A 20,816-nucleotide genomic window follows, 5' to 3' on the forward strand; every position below is an offset into this window, starting at 1 on the left:
CGCACGCGGAATAAACAACGAGATAAACATTACGAGGTTGCCGCACAGCTAGTCCGGGAGGGGGACTTCATCCGTTATTAATGCCCACCCCGTACACGTATAACGTAGGAGCGCGAATCTATGCGCGAGGCGCGCCATGTCTTGCGGTGAATTTATGAGGATCGGTTGGATTTACGTTTCGAAAACCGCCTGGAAAGAATTGTAGGGCGACGTATTGCCGCATCGAGATTAATTTTCATTGGACGAGACACGCACCGGCAAGTACCCTTTCGTATTATCCGCAAGCAACTCTATTTCCTCTCTCGCAGCATTAAGATTCTATATACTAAAATGATCGTATCCTCCATCTCGATAAAGTCTCGTACATAACTGTAACGTCGTCGATATATCTTGTTATATAAGTATAAAGAGAAAGTCTGTATCATATTATGATTGAAATAAAGGATATTATAAGTCTGACGACGTGAATTGATTTTAATTAGATGACACATAAAGAAAGACCTATCTTTTTTCTAAGTATATATTGTACATATGCCTTAAATCTCTTTCAACGCTCAGGATTGAATGTCCTAGTCTAGAAGATCCCGAAACGATATTATTATACAGTCTGAAATTCGGAAGGGCGGAGCGCGATACCGCGGGTTCTCACAAACACGCAGCAGACATACATACGTATATGTATGAGCGCGTATGAACGCATCGCGGGCATACGTATTACAATTATGGAGAGTATAGTCGCGCGTGGACGATAGGGCGAGTGTCCTCGGACGGCACACGATCGCCCGAGATAACTATGAATCCTAACAGTTTCGGCTTGCTCGTGACATGTTTGCCGAAGCGTGCGGCACCGACTCCGCAATATCATGCATCAAAGGACAAGCTAAACCATGGTCCATCGTGTCATCCTCAGAGCCGGCGCAAGCCCGCTCGACCGTTATGACGTAGTGCTGAGCGCCGGGCCTCCATGTCACGACTAGTTCGTCTTCCGCGTTGCCTCTGCCGCCGTCATCCGTTCGGTAATTGTTCGATGAAGAATTAGCCGGGAATTAGCTGGTTGCGGGTGTCGCCCTGATACGAACCGCGCACGGGTGTCGCATGGGGAACGATCGATTATATGTATACAGACCATCGCTGATGTCAAAGACGTGTATCATGAGAAATTTGGCTCCCAAGTATATTTCCAAGTCGTAAATTTCACGTAATAATCTAACAGAATAAGCTTCTTCTCTTTTCCTCGCGTTTCATTTTCTACGTATCGAATAAACGTATAATCAAAGTACAGTAGATTAATGTTACTTATGAATGATACTTATATGCGAACAAAGGGAGGGTAATCCGATATAAGGGATAAAAAAGGGACGATGACGGAGTGTCCCATCGACGAGGAATTTGTTACGCAATATGCAAATTTCGATAATATCTGTATAGTCTTCGGACTACATTAATGCGATGTTACACCTCACGATTCGCGCGACACGACCTCGAAAACCGCTATATAGCAGATGATTCTCGACGGGCGACACGAGACCACAATGTGTTGGTCGTGTTCCGCTTCGCCGAAAATCCGCAAAATACCAATCGTATAATAAAAGACATATGACGGTGAAAGCTGGCTACCGTAATTATTATAATTTACAATTGTGCATCTAATAAAATAATTAAGTTCTTACAAGCCACAATATAAAAACAGACGCATTGGATGAAATCGAGACTTGAAAAATGTAATATATATAAAATTCATTAATTTTCATAAATTCTCTCTTTCACACATTTTAATATCTTAATTATAAAATTAAATAAAATCATCGAGCTTTTAGTCGAATTCTAACGATCAAGCATCGCCGGTACCAGCGATCGAATAAAAACTGGAACATGAAAAGTGAAGTATTGCAACGCGTATATGCGCGCCGAGGCCAAAACTGGCGGACACTTTCAACGTTGACGATCTCATAAAAAAGAGGCATTCGCTCGTGTGGAGTGCGCGACGTCCCGGAACAAAAGTGCGCGCGTAAAAAAGCGGAGAACGCGAGAGCGACAAATAGACACGCGTGAGCGTGAACATACGCGGCTGCAACATCGAAGTACCCCGGGATATATATGTATCTGCATTTCGCGGTCGCAAAAATATATAACTCTCGGTTAGAAATTTCGCGATTTCATATCGGGGTGAGAAAGGGTTTCAGCGTTACGCAGTTCGCCGTTGAGGTTTATTGTATGGTTGGAATTAATGATTAATTGCGGGAGGAACGTCGTTTACGCGGGAGTAAGCAGCCGTAGAATGGAAGCTGATTCGTCTCCGAAGTTGCAAAAATTCGGGGACAACGAGAGCACGCACGAAAGGATACCTACGGCCGTACCGAGATCGCATTAAGAACGCTCGATCGAGTGTGTTCAACACGATCCCGGGTTAGATGACCGTCTGGTCTTTAACTCTTGCTATGAACAGCTTTTTCCACTGAAAAATAATCCGTCGTCCATTCGTCCAACTGATACTCTCGGAGAGACTGCTTCAAAGGAATTTCCTAATTTTAATATGCATGGGTCAACGAGCTGTATGGGTATACATTTAATTCAATTCAAATCCATCATTAATATAGATAGGTATATCTTACAATTCGAAAGACATGCTAAGCGAATTTCGTACCTCGTGCACATTCATAAGAACAACGAGTAATTAAATTTTCGCGGTTCTTCACGCACATACATTCACGATCGGCTCTTATAGCCAGTCTAATTTTCAGTATAATAAATATTATATTGTGCCCATTATAAATTTGCAAACTGGGACGGCGTAAAAAGTGGCGAGTACATGAGAGAGAGAGAGAAGTTCAGGGACGAATTGGACGCGCGCGTAACGAGATTCAAGGAGACCACCTCGTGCAAGACGAACGACGTACAGGTGAATCGCAGCAGCCGGTTTTCACGTTTCGCCGAAAGATAATTCAGATGGCTATCTCGCGCGTCGATCGTATCGTCCTTCTATCGTCTTTCGCGGATCACCTGCCGAGAGCCGTGCGTGCACGCACGCACGCAGGTTACCCACGTTGGCGTCATTCTAGCGCCAAGAAAAATCTCGCGGGACGTATCACGACAAAGGCGGAGAAGCTCGTAAAGCGGTAAAGGAAATAATTGAACACCTGCGCGCCGTGGCGGGCTTAATTCAATTAGCTCGCCCGACAAATGCCCGACACTTTCTTTGTGCACCCGATGTAAATTTTACAAACAGCTTTACAGGGTCCTGCCGTGTAAATCTGGATACGCGGCGACCGGCCCCGACAACTTGATGCACGCGCGGGTATTTTTTCAGAGATAAAACTGCCATTAAGTATTTCAATTCCGTAATGTGATCTGATTAAGGAATAGGATAACGGAACTCTTTATTGATGACTGGGAAGGTGGAATCGCAGGATATTCGACAACTCGATTATACCAATGGCATAGTTTCTTAAAATGTCGATCTGAAAACTGTGTGCACTTAATAAATTAAACTTTACGTTTAATCGTTGAATATTAAGAGAATTCAGAAAACGAAACATTTCGAAAAACTATTATCCTTATAAAATAATTTTCTTGTTTCAATATTTATAATTATGTCAAAAGTATTAATTTTTTTTATAAACGTATCGAATATTTATTCTATAATAATTTCATTAATCTGCTTTTCGTATATTGATTCAAATTTTTAAAAAATATTTAAAATTATCAATCTCGTGCTTTTGGGCCTTCACATTCGTTAACTCCGTCACTGGATCGTCCCTGTACGGTCAAATTCGCGTGCGTATCGCATAGTGCCACGCGACCCGAAAGGGTTTCTGCAGGTAAAAACGAGGAGGGCGGCGAAAAAAGGAGCTACGATCATTGAGGTATACAGAAACAGCAGTAGCGGGAGACCCGCCACCCTCGGGGCCTACGACCCCGAACAGAGGTGGGATACCTATAGGGTTCTACCGAGGGAGTAAAGAATAGACTCAGACGAGAAAGACGAAAAAAAAAACATAGAAAAGGGCTCAGGTAACCATTGGTGCTCAACCAAGCTTGCGCCATTCCTATTATCTCTCGGTTATTCCGATAAAATTTTGCGAGTCAATCATTATACAAAAAGTAGGTATATATTAACGGCAAGAACGGTCCCTAAAAAAAAAAAAAATAAATAAAAGATACAAAAACAACCTAGAAAAGATTGCAGGAATATGCGTACATGTGTGAATAATATTATTCTTATGATATCTTGAGAATAATTAATTCATCATTCTGGATTATTAAATAAAGTAACATAAGAAACATCTCTCAAATTTCAGAAATGTAAGATATTTTTGACTGCACAGGAAGTGCAACGCCCCTCAAATGGTAGCCCTAGGACCCAAAAGAACCAAATCGCGAGTGCACAGTGAGATCGTCGAAGCGAGAATAATCGAGATTCGAGAAGACATGTGTGTGTGTGTGCGCGCACATACAAATACGTGCCCTTCATTTTCAAACATTTTATTCTCTGGCCCTGTATCTATACTAGTGATCTTCGTAGGTCCCGAAAACCACAGAGCGCGATCCAAGTCTCACGGGGCTTAGCGCGGAAGCAAGAGGAAGCGGCGGCGTTTCTCTCTCCAGGAGGCAGAAATTTTGTGAAGACTTCTGGTCACGCGCTCCAATTTCCCCCTCCAGAAAAAATCGAAAGAAACGTCGCGTGTGCCGACGGAAGCCCGCGAGAATACAAAAGCGGCACGACACTGGCTCAAAGGGGAAAAAACGGAAAGATTTCACTTCGCGAAATTATGGCTGAGCTTTTATTAAAGAGAGAAAAGATACCTTTATATTTTAAAGATACATATACATGAATGACAAGACTATTTACTATTTTACAATTTCCTTCTTTATAATTTTATTTAATACTATTTTAATTCATTAAAAAATTGTTTTACACAAATACACATATGCACGTGCTTAAAAATAAATTTCTATACAATATTATTATTTCTATAATATATTAATTTCTTTCAGCAAACAATTTAATAATTCCATTAAGCAATACATTTCAATCATTCTTTCTCGCATGATTGTGCATCAAATAGAAATGTATAAAATAATAAATGATAAATAAAGATAAAGTCCTAGGATCGACGAGACGTCGAAAAGTAAGAATCATGAAAGAAAATGAAAGACTCGAAAAACTTGGATACTGAATATACTGAATATTGATACCCGCATGAGCGTCACGGTCGCGAGCAAGCAAACGAAAGAGCAGAAAGAAAGTGGTAGCATGACAAAGTCGGCGTGTGCAGCAGAGAGAGAAGGAAAGAGAGCAAACGAAAGATGGGGAGTAAGAGGAGGGAATCGTCCGTTGCGCTGTTCAGGAATAAACGGAACAGCGAAGGTGTATTTTGTGGAGGAGAAGGCTGCCTGCCACGCGACCATGGGGCCCCATAGTGGGGATGTCGGCGTGCCAAGAGGCCCGCGGGACTAAGGCGACCGTGGGCCGTCGAGAAAGAGGAGAGGGCGGACGTGTGTATGTGAGGAGACAGAGGGAAGAGGAAGGTAGCGAGGCGAAGGGGGAAATGCAACAGCAGCAGCAGCAGCAGCTGTCGCTGCCAGTGCCCCCCTTCGTGTTACCCTAGAAGGGGCCCACTGGTGAACATTGGCGCAGACCACGGGGGCCCCAGTGTATCTCAACCTGTCTCGCTCGCAGGACGACGCGTTGATGCTGTCTTATATTCTCGCGAAATTCTTTGTATTAATCTTTGAAACACTCTAGAAATATATTTGATTTGTATTAGGAAAACGAGATTTCAATTTTAGAATTTTCTTAGGATTAGTGAAACAATAATTGAGTTCAAGATTTTTATATAGATGCATCTTTTTATACAAATTTTTATATTATTTTATATTTATATATAGACATAAAAGAATTGTGAGAAAAATATTTCATTATCCTTTTGTGAATCATGTTACACAGAAGGATAATTAAATATTCTTCCACTTCTTTCACGTCTACATGTTTCTCGATACCAATTTCAGAGATAAAGAGAAAAAAGAACTTTGCAAATGTGTCAACGTATAATTCTAAAGACAACAAAATTTGATATACGCAATTACGATGTCCGTGCAATCCAGTTCTGCGTCAAACAGTTGAATTTAATTCAAGTGTTCGAGAATGTGGGTTAAACTCAGGTTGCATCACGCTCGTTGGTAAACGTTTCACGTGGCGACGTTTGCCACGTACTCGAGGAACGCTCCTTAACATTCTCGATCGTCGCATAATACCGGATCGAAAACGATGCGAAGAGATCGAATCGATCGCTCATGGCGATTCGCGACGAGTAAAAGTACATCGATTCCGTCGATCGGTGAAAACAAGGGAGGAAACGTGTGTGCGAAATTGTGCGTATATAAAAAAAAAGAATAATGAGAGAGAGAGAGAGAGAGAAAATCCGAAGTAGCCAAAGTGCGTGCGCGCGCGTGCCGCTCTCGGCACGTGGCATACACGTGTTCCGGTTTCTCCTGGTCTCGCTCGCACTCACCGGCGACGCCTCTACGCGACGCTCTTGACACGCGTGTTCATTCACACGGCTTTACGAACAACGACACACGGCAGGACAACGAGGATGAAGGTACAAGGAGAGCGAATCTTGATGGTTGCCCTCCGGGATATACATTCAACAGGTGATTTCGCAGCACTTTAACGCCATTTTTACTTCCGCAACACCGTGAACGTGATAAAGCTCGAAGTAATTGAGGAAAGACGCAAGAATCTCTCTTTATGAGGAAATGCCAGAGTTCGATTGAACAAAGAAAGAAATGTGTAAGTTATTTATAGTAAGATACGTCGATTTAAATTTAAATTGGTTTCCTAAAGTCTTTCTAAATTCTTCGAAGAAGATATAGACGCATTTATAAAAGTAAACGAGCTAAATTAGAATAACAATTAATTTCGATGGCAAAAAATGAATCGCGATACGTTTCGTCGAATTCGATGGCGCGTTTCTCCCGGCAGAATCTCGTGATCGTTTAACTAATTAGAGGCGACATTCCTCTGGACTTGGTGCGGGCCATTGAACGTCAGAAGGTGACGTCGCGCGCTCGGGGATAGTGGCACCTGCCAAAAAATCGGAGCCCCTTTTTCGGAGCCGGCGCCGCCAGGAGAGCCCCGAGTGCACATTTGTTGTTCGAACCCCGGTCGCGTGGACGCATACACGCGTGTGGCGGAACATACACGGCACGTAGTATTACGCGTACGTACGCACGTACGCGTACTACGCGACCCCTACATCATGTGGGCCAGACTTAACGAAATCTGGCCAGATGTCTATTTTGAACGTAGTGCAGGTCGGTGCCGTGTGTCGCCGAAAACCCACCCGGTGCAGCATACGCGCTTCGCACGTATATAGTATATGCGTGCGTGCGTGCCCACACACGCGGCCAGATTCGCTCTTCACGGATTGCTTTACAGGTGGCATCGCATACCATCTCCTTCTGATTTTTCTCATCGCTCGAGTGAGTAATTTACATGTGGTAAGTGTCAATGTACGTATGGCGAACGAAAAAAGTGAGCGAAGGAAGAATTTATGATTTTTATATCATGTAAGCAAATATTGAACGATCAATTTATTCTGAAAATTATTACTATGCAATTTGTCATCAATAATTGCATATTAATAGAATTTTAATATAAACCTTAATATCGTTTCATATAAAAAATTTTCTACATTTCTTATGCAATCGTATAAAAATTTGCTCTATATAGATTCATTGCAAAATAAAAGTTGTGTCAAAAAATAATCTTAAATAACTATAGATATAATTATAAATTTAGCGGTTTTATTCGTATTCAATTGATTCACGTATATAATTATTATTGTATAAATCGATACTAGACATCAAATAATTAAACGTTACGAAACATATATTATTATATTACAAAGTTTCGCTGCTCTAACAGCAAAACATGGTTGAGAACCACCGCACCTACGCCAATGGAGCAAGGGGATACCAGGATATGGTGCCCCTTGTAGGGTGGTGCTTTCAGTCAGGCTGGTAAGAGAGACACGACTCTCTAGGACGATAGGTATTTGTCCTCGCGGAGTATGTCATTCGATAGCATCACGATGAGATTTTCAAAGACACGGTAAACTTTTATTCTTCCCTGTCGTTAATCCCGAAATATAACTGTATCTCTTCCCTTTTTTCCGTCTCTCTCTCTCTCTCTCTCTCTCTTTTTCTCGACCGTAACTTTAAATATTAACGGTAAAATACGATATTATCGATAAAATATATTTTTAGAATTAAATAAAAACTTATATAATCTTGGAGATATTGGACGTACATTAATCGGTTGCCAGGTGTTTTATGAAACGATGTACATGAAGACCCATACGCGGATCATCCAGCATCTTTTTTATCGCGCCAAGCTCGTTCTGTAACCCAGTTCTCGCCACGGCTAATGGACTTTTGCTCTTCTCCGTGGAGCATCGCAAATTTGCAGAGTGGAAATGAGGGTGGCAGGGGGAGGGCGTACAGAGAGATGAACAGAAAGGAACTTTGAAGAGCCGGAACACGCGCCAAGTACGACCGCGAGAGAAAGAGGGACGGGAAAAAAAATATATACGAAGCGAGAAAGAGAGGTGACGAGAGCGAGAGGGACGTGGAAAGAGAAAAGGAGAGGAGGATCGAGAGTTTCACGCAGTGGCAAATTCATATCGACCATAACAGGAGCGAGGCGAATGGCGGTATACGCGGTTCGGTAACGAGGGACTTGCATTAGTCAGGAATTCTGGAGTAACACGCATCCGTGTTTTTCCGCAAAAAACCTTAAAATGTCTTCCATTTTCCGTCGTTCGCCTTCCGCCGCCAGTTGTTCAGCTTGGCCGTATAAAGTAACCGCGATGAGATCGAATGCATATAAGAGCGATGTGCAAGAATCGCACATGCATACAACACGCTTTTTTCGCGTTTTACGCGTTGAGCAATCTATATCGAATTTTGATATTACTTTGATAGTATTATTAAAAATCTTAATTTAACTTTCAAATTTCGACACGCAATTACTCCGAGAAATATACGAGTTTCAAGATAATGAGAATTTTGTACGGTATAAAATCGTAATTTCTTAATTTAATATATTGCTAATGCAATTATAAGTTTCTTTGATGTGATAAGATATTAATGATACCGAGATAAAATTGTGCTTCGACCAGGGATTTTCGTGACCTATCGACATCACTGCACGCTCGTTTTGCGAGAGAGAGAGACAGAGAGAGGGAGCGATGAAGGAAACGTGAGGAGGAGAGCGAGAGAGTGAACTTGATACAACGAACGAAGAAGGAATGAGCCTGATTGGGAGAATGCGCGATGTTGGGAGAGAATGCTTCGTTGGCGGGGAAAGGGATCGAGTTTAGGGCGACGGGTGAACAAGGAGGGTCGAGGGCGAGAGGGGTAGAAGCAGATGCTCATCGAGTCCCCGCTGTAAATGTAGATTATGCTCGCGCCCTTAATTTGTGTGCGTGCATATGTGAACGCACTCTGGACTTGGCCTTTCCTAAGGAGAGGATTGAAAAGCGTCCAAGGAGATCGCCGCCTGTGTGATAAAATTCGCCAGAATATATTTATAACCGCGATATACATTGCTATCTCCTTCGTGAAAACTGCCTGTGCATCTCGTGTAAACGCCGTGCTCACGTAAAGTTGCACCATTCGGTGCTAATAAACCACTCAGTATTAATAAACGAAGCGACGTACGCGGGATCTGACCGCGAATTTACGCGGAGAGATTAAGCGGATTTTATCGCAAATAATCGTATACATATTCTCATACTTTATCATACAAATCTTCTACATTTTAGAATCAAAGGTTTAAACAAACTCGACATTTTTTTAAACTTTTTTATATTTATCAAATATTTTTTATATTTTTGCCATATTACATTTTTTCTAATTTAAATATATATACACGAAAGAAATTTTAAACAATTTTTACAAAATATATTATATAAAAATTGAGGATTTAATTTCTTAAAAAAAAAAGTATATTAATATTTTAACGGACTGATTTTTTTTCATTAAAACAAGCCTTGCAAGGGAACAATTCTGCTTTAGATCGCGCGGCATCGCGATTTATACATTTTTCCGACATCGATGGAAGATGACGCACCCTCTTCCATATTTTAAGTATGTGGGTTTTCGACATGAGCCATTATAAGTTCGAGGACGCGCGCGAGGCGCGTGCACGGGAGACGGAGAAAGAAAGGCCGAGAAAGAGGTGGTGGTACATGGGAGTGAGAAAAAACGGAGAAAGAGAGAGAGACAGAGCGAGAGGCAGGTGCATCACGGTGACACTCCCTCGATAATTCTTCAGGGAGAGAGAGAAAGAGAGAACCAGATGAGAGAGAAAAAAAAGAGACAGTGGTAAGTACACACGCTAAGGAAAGAAAGAGAGAAAAGGACCTAAGTCACGAGTGTTATGTCTGGAGATCGTTTATAGTCGTTCGTTTAAACTCTCGCTCCGAGGAAGGAGAGTTTCGAAAATGGCGTCGATGGACCACGTTCGGAATGTTGAGCAAACCTTCGCAATGCGACGATATGGGATATCTCAAAGGAGAGTCGCGAATATGCGGCGATGATTTTGTGGGATTCGATGGACCACAGAATACATACGTGCTCCGCTCACGAAAGGCAGCCTTATTTTTTCGCGGTAAATAGCGCGCGTTGGCGAAAAACCGCGCGAACGAATATATGTATCTCTCTGTTTGAAATACAGATATTAAATACTTGTAGACGATAAAAAATATCAAACGACTCGCTAAAGAATTAATGGTCCGATCGCTCGGCAGTTCGCGACGTTTAAACGATCGATGCTATACGTGAATCATGTATATGTGTTTGTTAAACTATATTTTATCGAGCTCGCTACTTCCTGAAACAAACTCGTACTCAGGTAGATTTACTCGTGAGTCATAGACCGTACGCGATAATTTTAGATTCCGATCGACCATTCGGCTTCGATACCGTGTTTTCGCATTACGCGTAATTTCAAATCGGATTATTTTCTCGGCGCGGAATGTTTATCTTCGCCGATGGATTCATCTCTAGGATGCATCTCGCCGCCTCCGTGACGAAATACAGCGCAAAGCAATTTTCAAAACGCCCTGCGGCTGTCGGATTTACAAAACACAGGCGAACAATAAAACGCGTTATTGTTCGCGTTTTATCTGTATTTGTGTTATTAATGTTATTACGTTGTATGTTTGATCAAATTTTAATCGCTCGATCTACCTATGCGCGCGAGCAGAGAGAAAAAACTGAAAAATACATCGACCAAATCTTTCAAATGAGAGGGAATTAAAACCGATAGCCGGAAGTATTTTCAGTAAGTAGGGTGGATGCTCTATTTTCGGATACCCTTGCACTTGAACCCTGCGTCGACCCCTCGACTCTCTAGGATACTACAGAAAATCAAGCGGATGGATGGGCATTATATAATTTCATTTTATGACAACAAATGAGTTTATTCTCTATATCTATGTTTATTCTGCCTATATATTTACTAATATATGAAAATATAATCTCAATAATAATTAATAAATAATAATTTTCACGCATTAAATACTTTTGCTGTTATGTATATTATATTTAGCATTGTCTATGTTGGAGCCAATTAAACCGAAATTTAATACTGTTTGTGAAATAGCGAATCGAGCGATCGTACCGTGAATTGAAGGCTCGCGACCGTCGTAATACGGCTCGTTAAGTTGTGATACGCAAAGTAATATGAACCTTAATAATACGATGGCGGCGTAATACAGTCTGTGACTAGAGGCCTCTTCGACAATCGTCGAGATTAACGGACCGAAACAAACCGGCGATGGTTAACTGTCTCATAGTTATCAAATTATGAGAAACGCGACTCGGCTAACCTGACACCAGGTAGAAACATTCGAGAGTAAATAATGAATCTCATCGATTTTATACCGTAATGATTCCCCGATCGCAAAGGCTGGAAATGTTTCATCTTTTGTTGTCCAAACTAACTTTCATCAATATTGAATAATTTTATGCAAAGTAAAGTTTGAAGTTGTACTAACAATAAGTATCATTAATTAAATATTAATAATGTATATTTTTTCATATATAATTATAAAATATTAATATTATGATAGAGTATAATTTAAAATTTGATTAAATATATTAAAAATCATATAAATATAAAATCAAAAATATAATTACTATATTTTTGTGGGAAAATTACGTAAAAAATATCGCGCAAACTAACTAAAGAATTACGAATTTGTTACGAAACGCTCTTACTTTCGAACCGTCCTACAAAGTTTTATAAGGAAAACGCAATGCTCCGCAATATAAATTATATTTAACCGAATAACCGGCACACACAGCTCCCGCAGCATTTCAAAGGAATATGGGAACGCCTCGGACGAAGCGTCTAGAAGGCGTTTTTGCGGTCTCTCCGAGCCGCTCCGGCTGCGCCGAACTTAGCCTACGAGAGAGGGCCTACAGTACGGTCTCGTCTTCCAAACAGCGTCTCAAACCAAACAAACGTTTGAGACTCAGTTACCAACTATGCCGCGGACCACCGCGCAAATACACCTCTCGCGCCTTCCTCTAAATCCTAATTTCGAATTGCTTTGTACGCTCTCTGAAACGATAATTAGCGCGGGAATTTCGCGGCTTCAAAAACCACTGCCATATTATTAAAATGATTCTGCGTTGTCCAAGTAGGTGTAAATATAGGTACGTAATAATCGTATTAATAGAAAGAATATATTTGTAAAGTTGGCACAAACAAATAAATGATTTCTAAAACAATTTGGATGCGAGAATATTTACTTATAAAACATAATACACGATCTTATCTGCATATATATATATATACATATATACGTACATTATTTATATATGTATTATAATACATATATATATATATACACACATAGACATACATATTGTGACATATATGATTTATGTATAAAGATGCAAATAAGATTGTTTTTTTTCTGTTTTACAAGTAAATATTTTCATCAAAATTGTTTTAGAAATCACTCATATATATTATATATGTTCTGACAAATAAATATCGTTATCACGAGCCTTTATTAATTTTTAACTCTTGTAGCTTTTCATGACAAGATTTCATTTAATCGATAAACAGCATATGAATATAATTCATCGTAAAGGATAGATGCAATATAATTTCTACGTGCAGATAAAAATATTTGGTATTCAAAAACTAGCAGAACTACTAGAAAAATATTTTTGACACGTGCCGCGGCAATCGAAAATCCACAAAGAATGAGAACCTCTTTCGAGAGGTAACGCACGACTCGCGGCACGCAACGGCGCATCGCTCCGTAGCTGCTTCTCTGGCAGGTGTATGAAGCGAGAAATAAGAGAAAAAAAAACGACGTCCTCTCCGCGCGCGGAGGCTGACGAAAGAGCGAGTGAGGGAGGAAGGAAGAAAGAGAGAGAGACAGAGAACAAACCCACGAGAAAGGAGAGGAAAAAAGGAGATTCGATTTATGGACTCCTTGCATTACATCCGAACGATTAACCACTAACGATTAGTACGATCGCGTTGACGTTTCGGCACGTGGGACGAACGTACGGATAATACAATAGTGACAGATCGACAGTGACAGAAAGAGAGCAGACGATATCGCGCGGACGAAAGATTATCTTTTTCCCGAAAATCTCCCTACCGGCGTTCACCCTCGCATTCATACAAGCATACATATACGCATACATAGACATATATATCGGTCTCTCCCTCAACACTGTTGCATATGACAGCGGACGACGACGTAGGAGAGCGTCTCTCTGGCGCGTGTCTAGGTTATGTATTCGCATTCCGGCGCGGCGGCGCGAACGACGCACGCGGGGGTGAAAACTCCGCGAGGACGACGACGGCGTCGGTGAGAATAATCACTGGACGCGGGGAATACGTGACAGAGAGCCGTTGCTCTCGCATTAGTTTCCGTCGACGGGGCAGCACTGTCCAGGGCACTAACAAGCGAACCAAAACACAGAACGGAGTAGTCGAGAAAGAGACATCGTCGTCATTGACTATGCGGATTCTCGGCGCGATCTCGCGAGCTCGATCGACCGATTGAGAGAGACGCGAGACGGGCTTTAAATATGCAACGAATAAGAAACACTAGACACATAGACACCAGAGAGAAAAGACAGATAGGGAGCGAGAGGGAGAGAGACGACCGTCATTTTCTCTTCCACACGAGCCACGCACAGCTCCCCCGCAAGCGAGACACACAGCACTGAAAGACAACGCACACTCACCAGTTTGCTTGTTGGCGATCTTATTGAAGCAGTTCTGAAAGACCTCGTACAGATGCATCGGCTCGTCGTCGGCCGCCATGTTTTCGCACGAGACGTGAAAACGAGTGGACGTTCCGTGGTCGAGGCGAGTGGGCACGGTTTCGCGGTGCGACCGCGCGCGGAGCCACCCTCCTCCCGCTACGATCACCCACACTACTGAAGCGCGGAACTTCACGGACGCGACTCTTATACGGGCGCGGCTGGCGCCACCTCATGTCCGCGCGAGAGTGCCGCCACACTCGCGGCACAAGCGCCGCTTTTCAAACGCAGCGAATCCTTCGACTTGCTTCGACTTCGACCAATTCCATTTTATTACACTGAAAACAAAAATACATACATCCTGCATTAATTAAGCGATTCGATCAGATTTTGCTTTAATTTTTCTAAAAGTAAAAGCGTTTCTAAAATAGGGAACTTTGAAAAATCCGGTTTGTAATGAATTTTCAATATAACTTCAAGCAAATTTGTTAGCAACAATATATTTGCATCAAAATCTTTTATTCACAATTCAATAGTAGAAATAATTATACAGAATAAATTCTGAATATTAAAACTATTAATCACATATAACGAGCAGTATATAAAGTTACATCTAGTACATGAGATTTCAATCGCAGTGTGTTTGATTAATTGTTATAATGGACGAGAGAAACGATATAATTCAAATATTATTATACCGATTAAGTTAAAGTAACTTATATCAATGTAATATTTGTAAAATAAGTAAAAAATACAAATATATTTCATATATAAAATATATCCCAAGAGATTAAAACAAAAAGTAATATCAATATTAATTTTAATAAATAAACGTGTATATAATTTGTAATCTTATAAAGTGGTATATATGCAACAGCATCAATAAATAATCCCACACGTAACATTATCTAAAATATATTATGTCGCAAACATGTATATATCATATTTAGAGATGCTCTATTTCAAGCAAATTTTATTCAATCCTAAACTCCATCAAAATCAGAGTTCTGTGGAATAGGATGTGATATGTCTTCATACTCTTGCCGGCCGAAACCTGGAAATAATTGAAACAAAGTAACATACAACTTAATTTTATTTATGCAATCATTCCAAAATAAAAAATTGCTGCTGCTGAAGTACAATTTCATGCAACATAAATTCAGGCGCAAAGCAATCACAAGAAAAATATTATAAGAGAGAGTAAATAATTATGACACAAAAATAAGTGCCTAGATAATTAAAAATAAGTAATTATTAACAAATACACAAATAACTGCAAGTTCCACAGTAAAGCAAACATAGAATTGTCATGCACATACTTAAAATCAGATCTTGATGAAGCACTGACGCACTACAAAAAGCGTAGATGTCTACCCTGTGATTTACTGACCCATGGCAGGACTCGGTGCAAATACTGTAGCTAAGCTGCCATTTCTCCCTTGGCCTATTCGCAGCAGATATATACTCGAGACTGGACGGGCAATCAAATTTATGATCAGAAGAGCTGCGCTAAATTTGTTAGATGCATCTGCAAATTGATGCAATTAGATCAATACACTTTTTGTACAAAATTGAAAACAATATCACATTTTCTTTTTTCTATCTTTCGTTGATATGTTAAATGTATACATATGTTCTCAATATACAAAATATACTTACTGTTGTACTCAGAAGGATAATAAACTGATAAAGTGACCACATCGAGGAAAATAGAGAGCACGTTTATAAAAAGTGCCTATAAAAAATGTATCATAATAATTGGTTTCAAATAAAAAGAATATTTTCTTCTTCCTACATCTTGAATAACTTACAAATTGAAGCGGTTCATCTGATTCGACACTATGAACAGCCCATAATATACAAACAAAGAATAACAAATTATAAATCATCACCGATTTTGGACACCAACTTCCTTGAATACCCCTATAAAGTATTTTATACAAAATTGTAACAATGCAAGATTCTTATAAAAATTTCAATGCAAAATGCTTTCAGAAGTTGTTCTTACCATGTTACAAGTACCAAATGTATTGCAAATATAACCTAAAAAAATATATAATAACGAATAATATATAATAGAAGAAATATTTTCTTCTTGTTGTTAGAGAAATTTGTTAAATATATCATACATTTGTAGCTTGTAAAACTTGACAAATGATGAAACATTAGAAATTCACACAAAAGATCTGAATTTATTTGTATATTTCAAAAATGTACGATAGATTATATACAATGACATTATGAAAGCAATTACAAAAACATTGAAAATAAGCACATTGATATAAAATAGAATAGAATTAATATATTTTATTTACATACCTTTAAAGGAAAATGAGATAAATTAGTTATATTAGGCATTTTCGTTGTATGTGATTATAATATTACGACTATATAATAACAAAAGAATAGCGGATTTGTCACGATTAAAATATATCTTTCTGGTTTATAGTGGAGCACTGTGGAGCACTATCTAATCTATTTTTCCGCCTACAAAACTTTAATTCGATAACGATACAAAATATATTTATATGTACTGCGTATATCAGCTGTGTGGCGCACAAAACCTTATACAAGTGTTGCCATCTCACATTATTTCACTAAACTATCGTAAAATTAAAAAAACTAATCTTACAACTATTCAATATTCATTATTAAAAAAAATATATAAAAATACATTACTAGTATATATCATAAACAAATATAAAAATAACCACAATCATTGTATATATATATATACATTTATCGTGAATATCTTGAAGAAAGAAGGAAATATATATAGCATCTCTCTGTTCTTCATTAGGATCATTAAATAGAGAAGAAAAGAAGATAGATCCTACTTTTCTTCTCTATCCATCCTTGTCTCTCTTAACACGGATTTGTTCTCTCGGGTTACCGGCTTTATACCTCTCGATATTTTTACGACGAATGCAAGAAATGATATACTTATCGTTATAACAAAGATATTGAGCAATAACGCGATGCATACCTTAAAATCGCACTTTCGTGAAAATGAAAGTGAAAATGTCGGACAATGGCGGGGCGAGGGAGGAGGGATCTTGCTCGATTCCGCGGACACACAGACGGATCACTGACACTACGCGTCTGCACACAACGATTTATGCGTTACGACGAACGCCACGCACTGACACAACACTCGCGACGAGTTTCGGCGCGCGAGATTCACTTTCGGACGACGATTCGCGGAAAACACTGAGCGACCCGAAACCGACTTGCCGGTTTATCGCGGCAGTTACAACACTGACCCACTCAAAATCTATCGAAAAGCGCACAGATTGCGATTCTCGAAGTGATGCAGTCGTCGATAGATCGATACTGAACACTACGTCATGCGATACGATACATACGTCATATGGCATGTGGCTCCGGTTTGACAGAAGAGAGACGGAGAGAGACGATATGCTTTATCTCTCTTGCACGATACGTGTAAATGTATTTATATCAATTCGATGAATGTTAACTAATTATAAACTGAGACCTTGAAATATATTTTATTATATACATATACGTGAGCTGGAGCTCACGTCGTGTAAAATAATGTAAATAACTTTTGACCGGTATTTTAATAACCTTCAAAAATTGATCATGTTTATCGACTACACTGTTGATTATTGTGTAAGACTTTCTCGAAGAGGGGACAAATACTCAATCCTAGGACCGCTCTGTCATCATCAGGGGAGGGATAGATAACCCCCTGCTACGAATCAGCAAGTCTCATCATCCCAAACAACTGTATTCTCTCTGCAAGTTAACATATTCTTCCTCGACCTCGAGATTTACAGTTGTGTATTTATTACTTTGTTATATTGTGAGGATATAAAAAATATTTATGCATCATGTTATACAGAAGTCGTTATGTACTGAGGCAGTTTCGGCTTTTTGTGAGATCTTATCATGAAGAAGCATCTCTTATTGGCAGTACGCAAGATACCAGTTCATCAATTTATCAGGTTAAAAAATATATTTGTATATTTTATTATTTTTTTTATAATTCTTGTGTTTTTAATAAGAATATTTAGTAATTTACAAAATATATTTAAAACTGTAAGTCAGTATTTAATTGTGCAATACTAGCTCAGACATATGTCGCAACACAAGTAAATTTAGTATTTAGGTATAAATATTTTAAATTATATTTTTTTACATATTGCAGGAGAATTATGCACAAATGAAAGTCCTTGTTGATCAATTGAAAAACACTGTAGAGAAGATAGTTGAGGGTGGTGGACAGAAAGAGAGAGAGAGACATATAAGCAGAGGAAAGCTTTTAGCTCGGGAACGAATAAATATTCTCTTAGATAAGAACTCACCTTTCTTAGAATTTTCACAATTGGCGGGTTACGAGATGTATGATAAGGAGGAAGTGCCAGCAGCTGGGATTATCACTGGCATTGGAAGAGTAAAAGGGTAATCTGATGATAAAATTAGCATTATAGTCTTCTCTAATTATCTTCTATTATCTTTATCAGATATCTTTCTTTTCAGCACTGAATGTTTGATAATAGCAAATGATGCGACTGTAAAGGGTGGTACTTTTTATCCTATATCGGTTAAGAAACATTTACGTGCTCAAGAAATTGCAGAAGAAAATCGCTTACCTTGTATATATCTAGTTGACAGTGGAGGTGCAAATTTGTCTAAACAGAGTGAGGTATTTCCTGATAAAATGCATTTTGGTAGATCTTTTTACAATCAAGCAAATATGAGTGCTAAAGGCATACCTCAAATTGCAATAGTTATGGGAAGTTGTACTGCAGGTTTGTCTTAATTATGTTATTGATATATATTTACATGTTTATATTTTATATTACAGATTTGTCATATATAATTATGTTATAGGTGGTGCTTATGTTCCTGCTATGGCAGATGAAAGTGTTATTGTTGGTAATCAGGGTACAATATTTTTGGCTGGTCCACCACTGGTAAAAGCTGCAACCGGTGAAGAGGTTTCAGCAGAGGATTTAGGAGGAGCTGCACTTCATTGTCGGTAATTATTTATAAGTTTAATTATAATAATTATATTAACTTCTCCATATTATACTGACTATATTGACCTCTGATTTATAATGCTTAAATTTCAGACAATCCGGCGTCACCGATCACTATGCAACAGACGACACACATGCATTGCATCTGGCACGTCAGATTGTAAAAAATCTAAATCGACAACCATCTATGGACCTTAAAATCAATAAGAATATTGAATTGCCTGTACACGCCGTTGATGAGATCTATGGTATCGTTGGAACGAATTTGAAACGTCCGTTTGATGTGAAGGAAGTTATTGCAAGAATCGTGGATGGATCAAAATTCCACGAATTTAAAGCACAATATGGTGAAACTTTAGTCACAGGATTCGCTCAAATTTACGGTTATCCTGTGGGCATTGTCGCAAACAACGGTGTATTATTTTCTGAAAGTGCTCAGAAAGGGGCTCACTTTGTGCAACTTTGTGCTCAAAGAAAAATTCCTCTCATCTTTTTACAAAATATCACTGGTATAATTGCAAACCTATTTATGCATTATTTTGTACTTTGATTTGCGTTAAATGTAATCTTACTATTTTCATTAATATAGGATTTATGGTGGGTAGAGCTTCAGAATCCGGAGGTATCGCCAAAAATGGTGCTAAGATGGTAACAGCGGTGGCCTGCGCTCAAGTACCGAAGATTACAGTAATAATCGGGAGTTCTTATGGAGCTGGAAATTTTGGTACTTTTTCTTACTATAATTATTTAAATAATTTCTTGAAGAAAAAAACTATATATGAATGTATGATAGGAATGTGTGCCCGATCTTATTCTCCACGGTTCCTCTATTCTTGGCCAAATGCTCGGATTGCCGTAATGGGAGGAGAGCAAGCAGCTGGGGTATTGGCGCAAGTAAAAAGGGACCAACGTGCAAGAGAAGGCAAACAGGTACAATTCAATTTTTGTTTCTTTTTTTTCTTTTTCCATGTACAGAAATTTATATACATCTCGATTGTGTAGTGGACTCAAGAAGATGAAGAAAATCTCAAAAATCCAATTATACAACAATTCGAGAAGGAAGGCAATCCGTATTACTCTAGTGCTAGGTAAGAAATAGTGTAGAAAAAATTAATTTTTCTCTTCACATAAATATTATTTTAACATCCATTAGACTATGGGATGATGGTGTGATCGATCCAGTCGACACGCGTCTTGTGCTTGGCCTAAGCTTATCTGCAAGTCTGAATGCGCCTATACCTGACACTAAGTTCGGAATTTTCCGAATGTAAAAGGTGCGTATAAAATTGTAATGTGAAAGTATACAAAAATACTATATTAATGTTAAATTTTATATATACTATTTTATCTGACATATAATCCAAAGATATTTTATAATGGATATATTTTTTGATTGTTGCTATACATTCCAAATATATATATTTGTTATATTTTGTATTATATAAATGATTTTTAATTTACAACCACATAATGACCCTCCTCTAAAAATATATCTCGCCT

The 20,816-nt window shown here is 39.0% G+C and overlaps 3 protein-coding genes across 14 annotated transcripts in view; 1 reads left to right on the top strand and 2 right to left on the bottom strand.

Annotated features, from left to right (window-relative positions):
- Positions 1–17,558, bottom strand: part of LOC114944466 (protein daughterless) — a 115,064-nt gene extending 97,506 nt beyond the window's left edge. For 7 of the 9 annotated variants that reach the window (XM_085487923.1, XM_085487927.1, XM_085487926.1 and 4 more), the window contains exons 1-2: positions 17,297–17,557; positions 14,293–14,648 (exon numbers count right to left, since the gene is read on the bottom strand). In XM_085487923.1, the coding sequence (XP_085344049.1) occupies positions 14,293–14,371 (79 nt within the window). In that variant the 5' untranslated portion in view covers positions 14,372–14,648; positions 17,297–17,557. Of the gene's footprint in view, positions 1–14,292; positions 14,649–17,296 lie in introns of all 9 variants that reach the window. The other 2 variants (XM_085487922.1, XM_085487929.1) reach the window with 2 other exon arrangements.
- On the bottom strand, positions 14,795–16,887 carry LOC114944467 (type-1 angiotensin II receptor-associated protein). 2 transcript variants are annotated; one of them, XM_029320356.2, is made up of 6 exons: positions 16,630–16,887; positions 16,319–16,353; positions 16,122–16,233; positions 15,970–16,045; positions 15,701–15,838; positions 14,795–15,364 (listed from the first exon to the last, which is right to left on the bottom strand). In XM_029320356.2, exons 1-6 carry the CDS (start codon positions 16,666–16,668, stop codon positions 15,294–15,296), a joined length of 471 nt encoding a protein of 156 aa, XP_029176189.1. In that variant the 5' UTR covers positions 16,669–16,887; the 3' UTR covers positions 14,795–15,293. The 2 variants fall into 2 exon arrangements, 1 of the variants encoding a protein (XP_029176189.1); XR_003822198.2 differs by having other exon boundaries at positions 15,210–15,364; positions 15,630–15,838.
- Positions 17,559–17,696: 138 nt separating the features above from the next.
- Mccc2 (methylcrotonyl-CoA carboxylase subunit 2) lies at positions 17,697–20,746 on the top strand. Of its 3 annotated transcripts, none has more exons than XM_029320361.2 (10): positions 17,697–18,109; positions 18,176–18,278; positions 18,482–18,735; positions 18,814–19,085; positions 19,168–19,315; positions 19,410–19,825; positions 19,906–20,040; positions 20,110–20,246; positions 20,319–20,404; positions 20,470–20,746. In XM_029320361.2, exons 3-10 carry the CDS (start codon positions 18,497–18,499, stop codon positions 20,585–20,587), a joined length of 1,551 nt encoding a protein of 516 aa, XP_029176194.2. In that variant the 5' UTR covers positions 17,697–18,109; positions 18,176–18,278; positions 18,482–18,496; the 3' UTR covers positions 20,588–20,746. The 3 variants fall into 3 exon arrangements, with proteins under 3 accessions (XP_029176194.2, XP_085343863.1, XP_029176193.2); XM_085487737.1 differs by having other exon boundaries at positions 17,697–18,071; XM_029320360.2 differs by having other exon boundaries at positions 17,697–18,278.
- Positions 20,747–20,816: the final 70 nt, after the last annotated feature.

Source organism: Nylanderia fulva, unplaced genomic scaffold (assembly GCF_048542155.1).
Source record: "Nylanderia fulva isolate GAGA-0341 unplaced genomic scaffold, ASM4854215v1 Scaffold6, whole genome shotgun sequence".
Classification (NCBI taxonomy): Eukaryota; Metazoa; Arthropoda; class Insecta; order Hymenoptera; family Formicidae; genus Nylanderia; species Nylanderia fulva.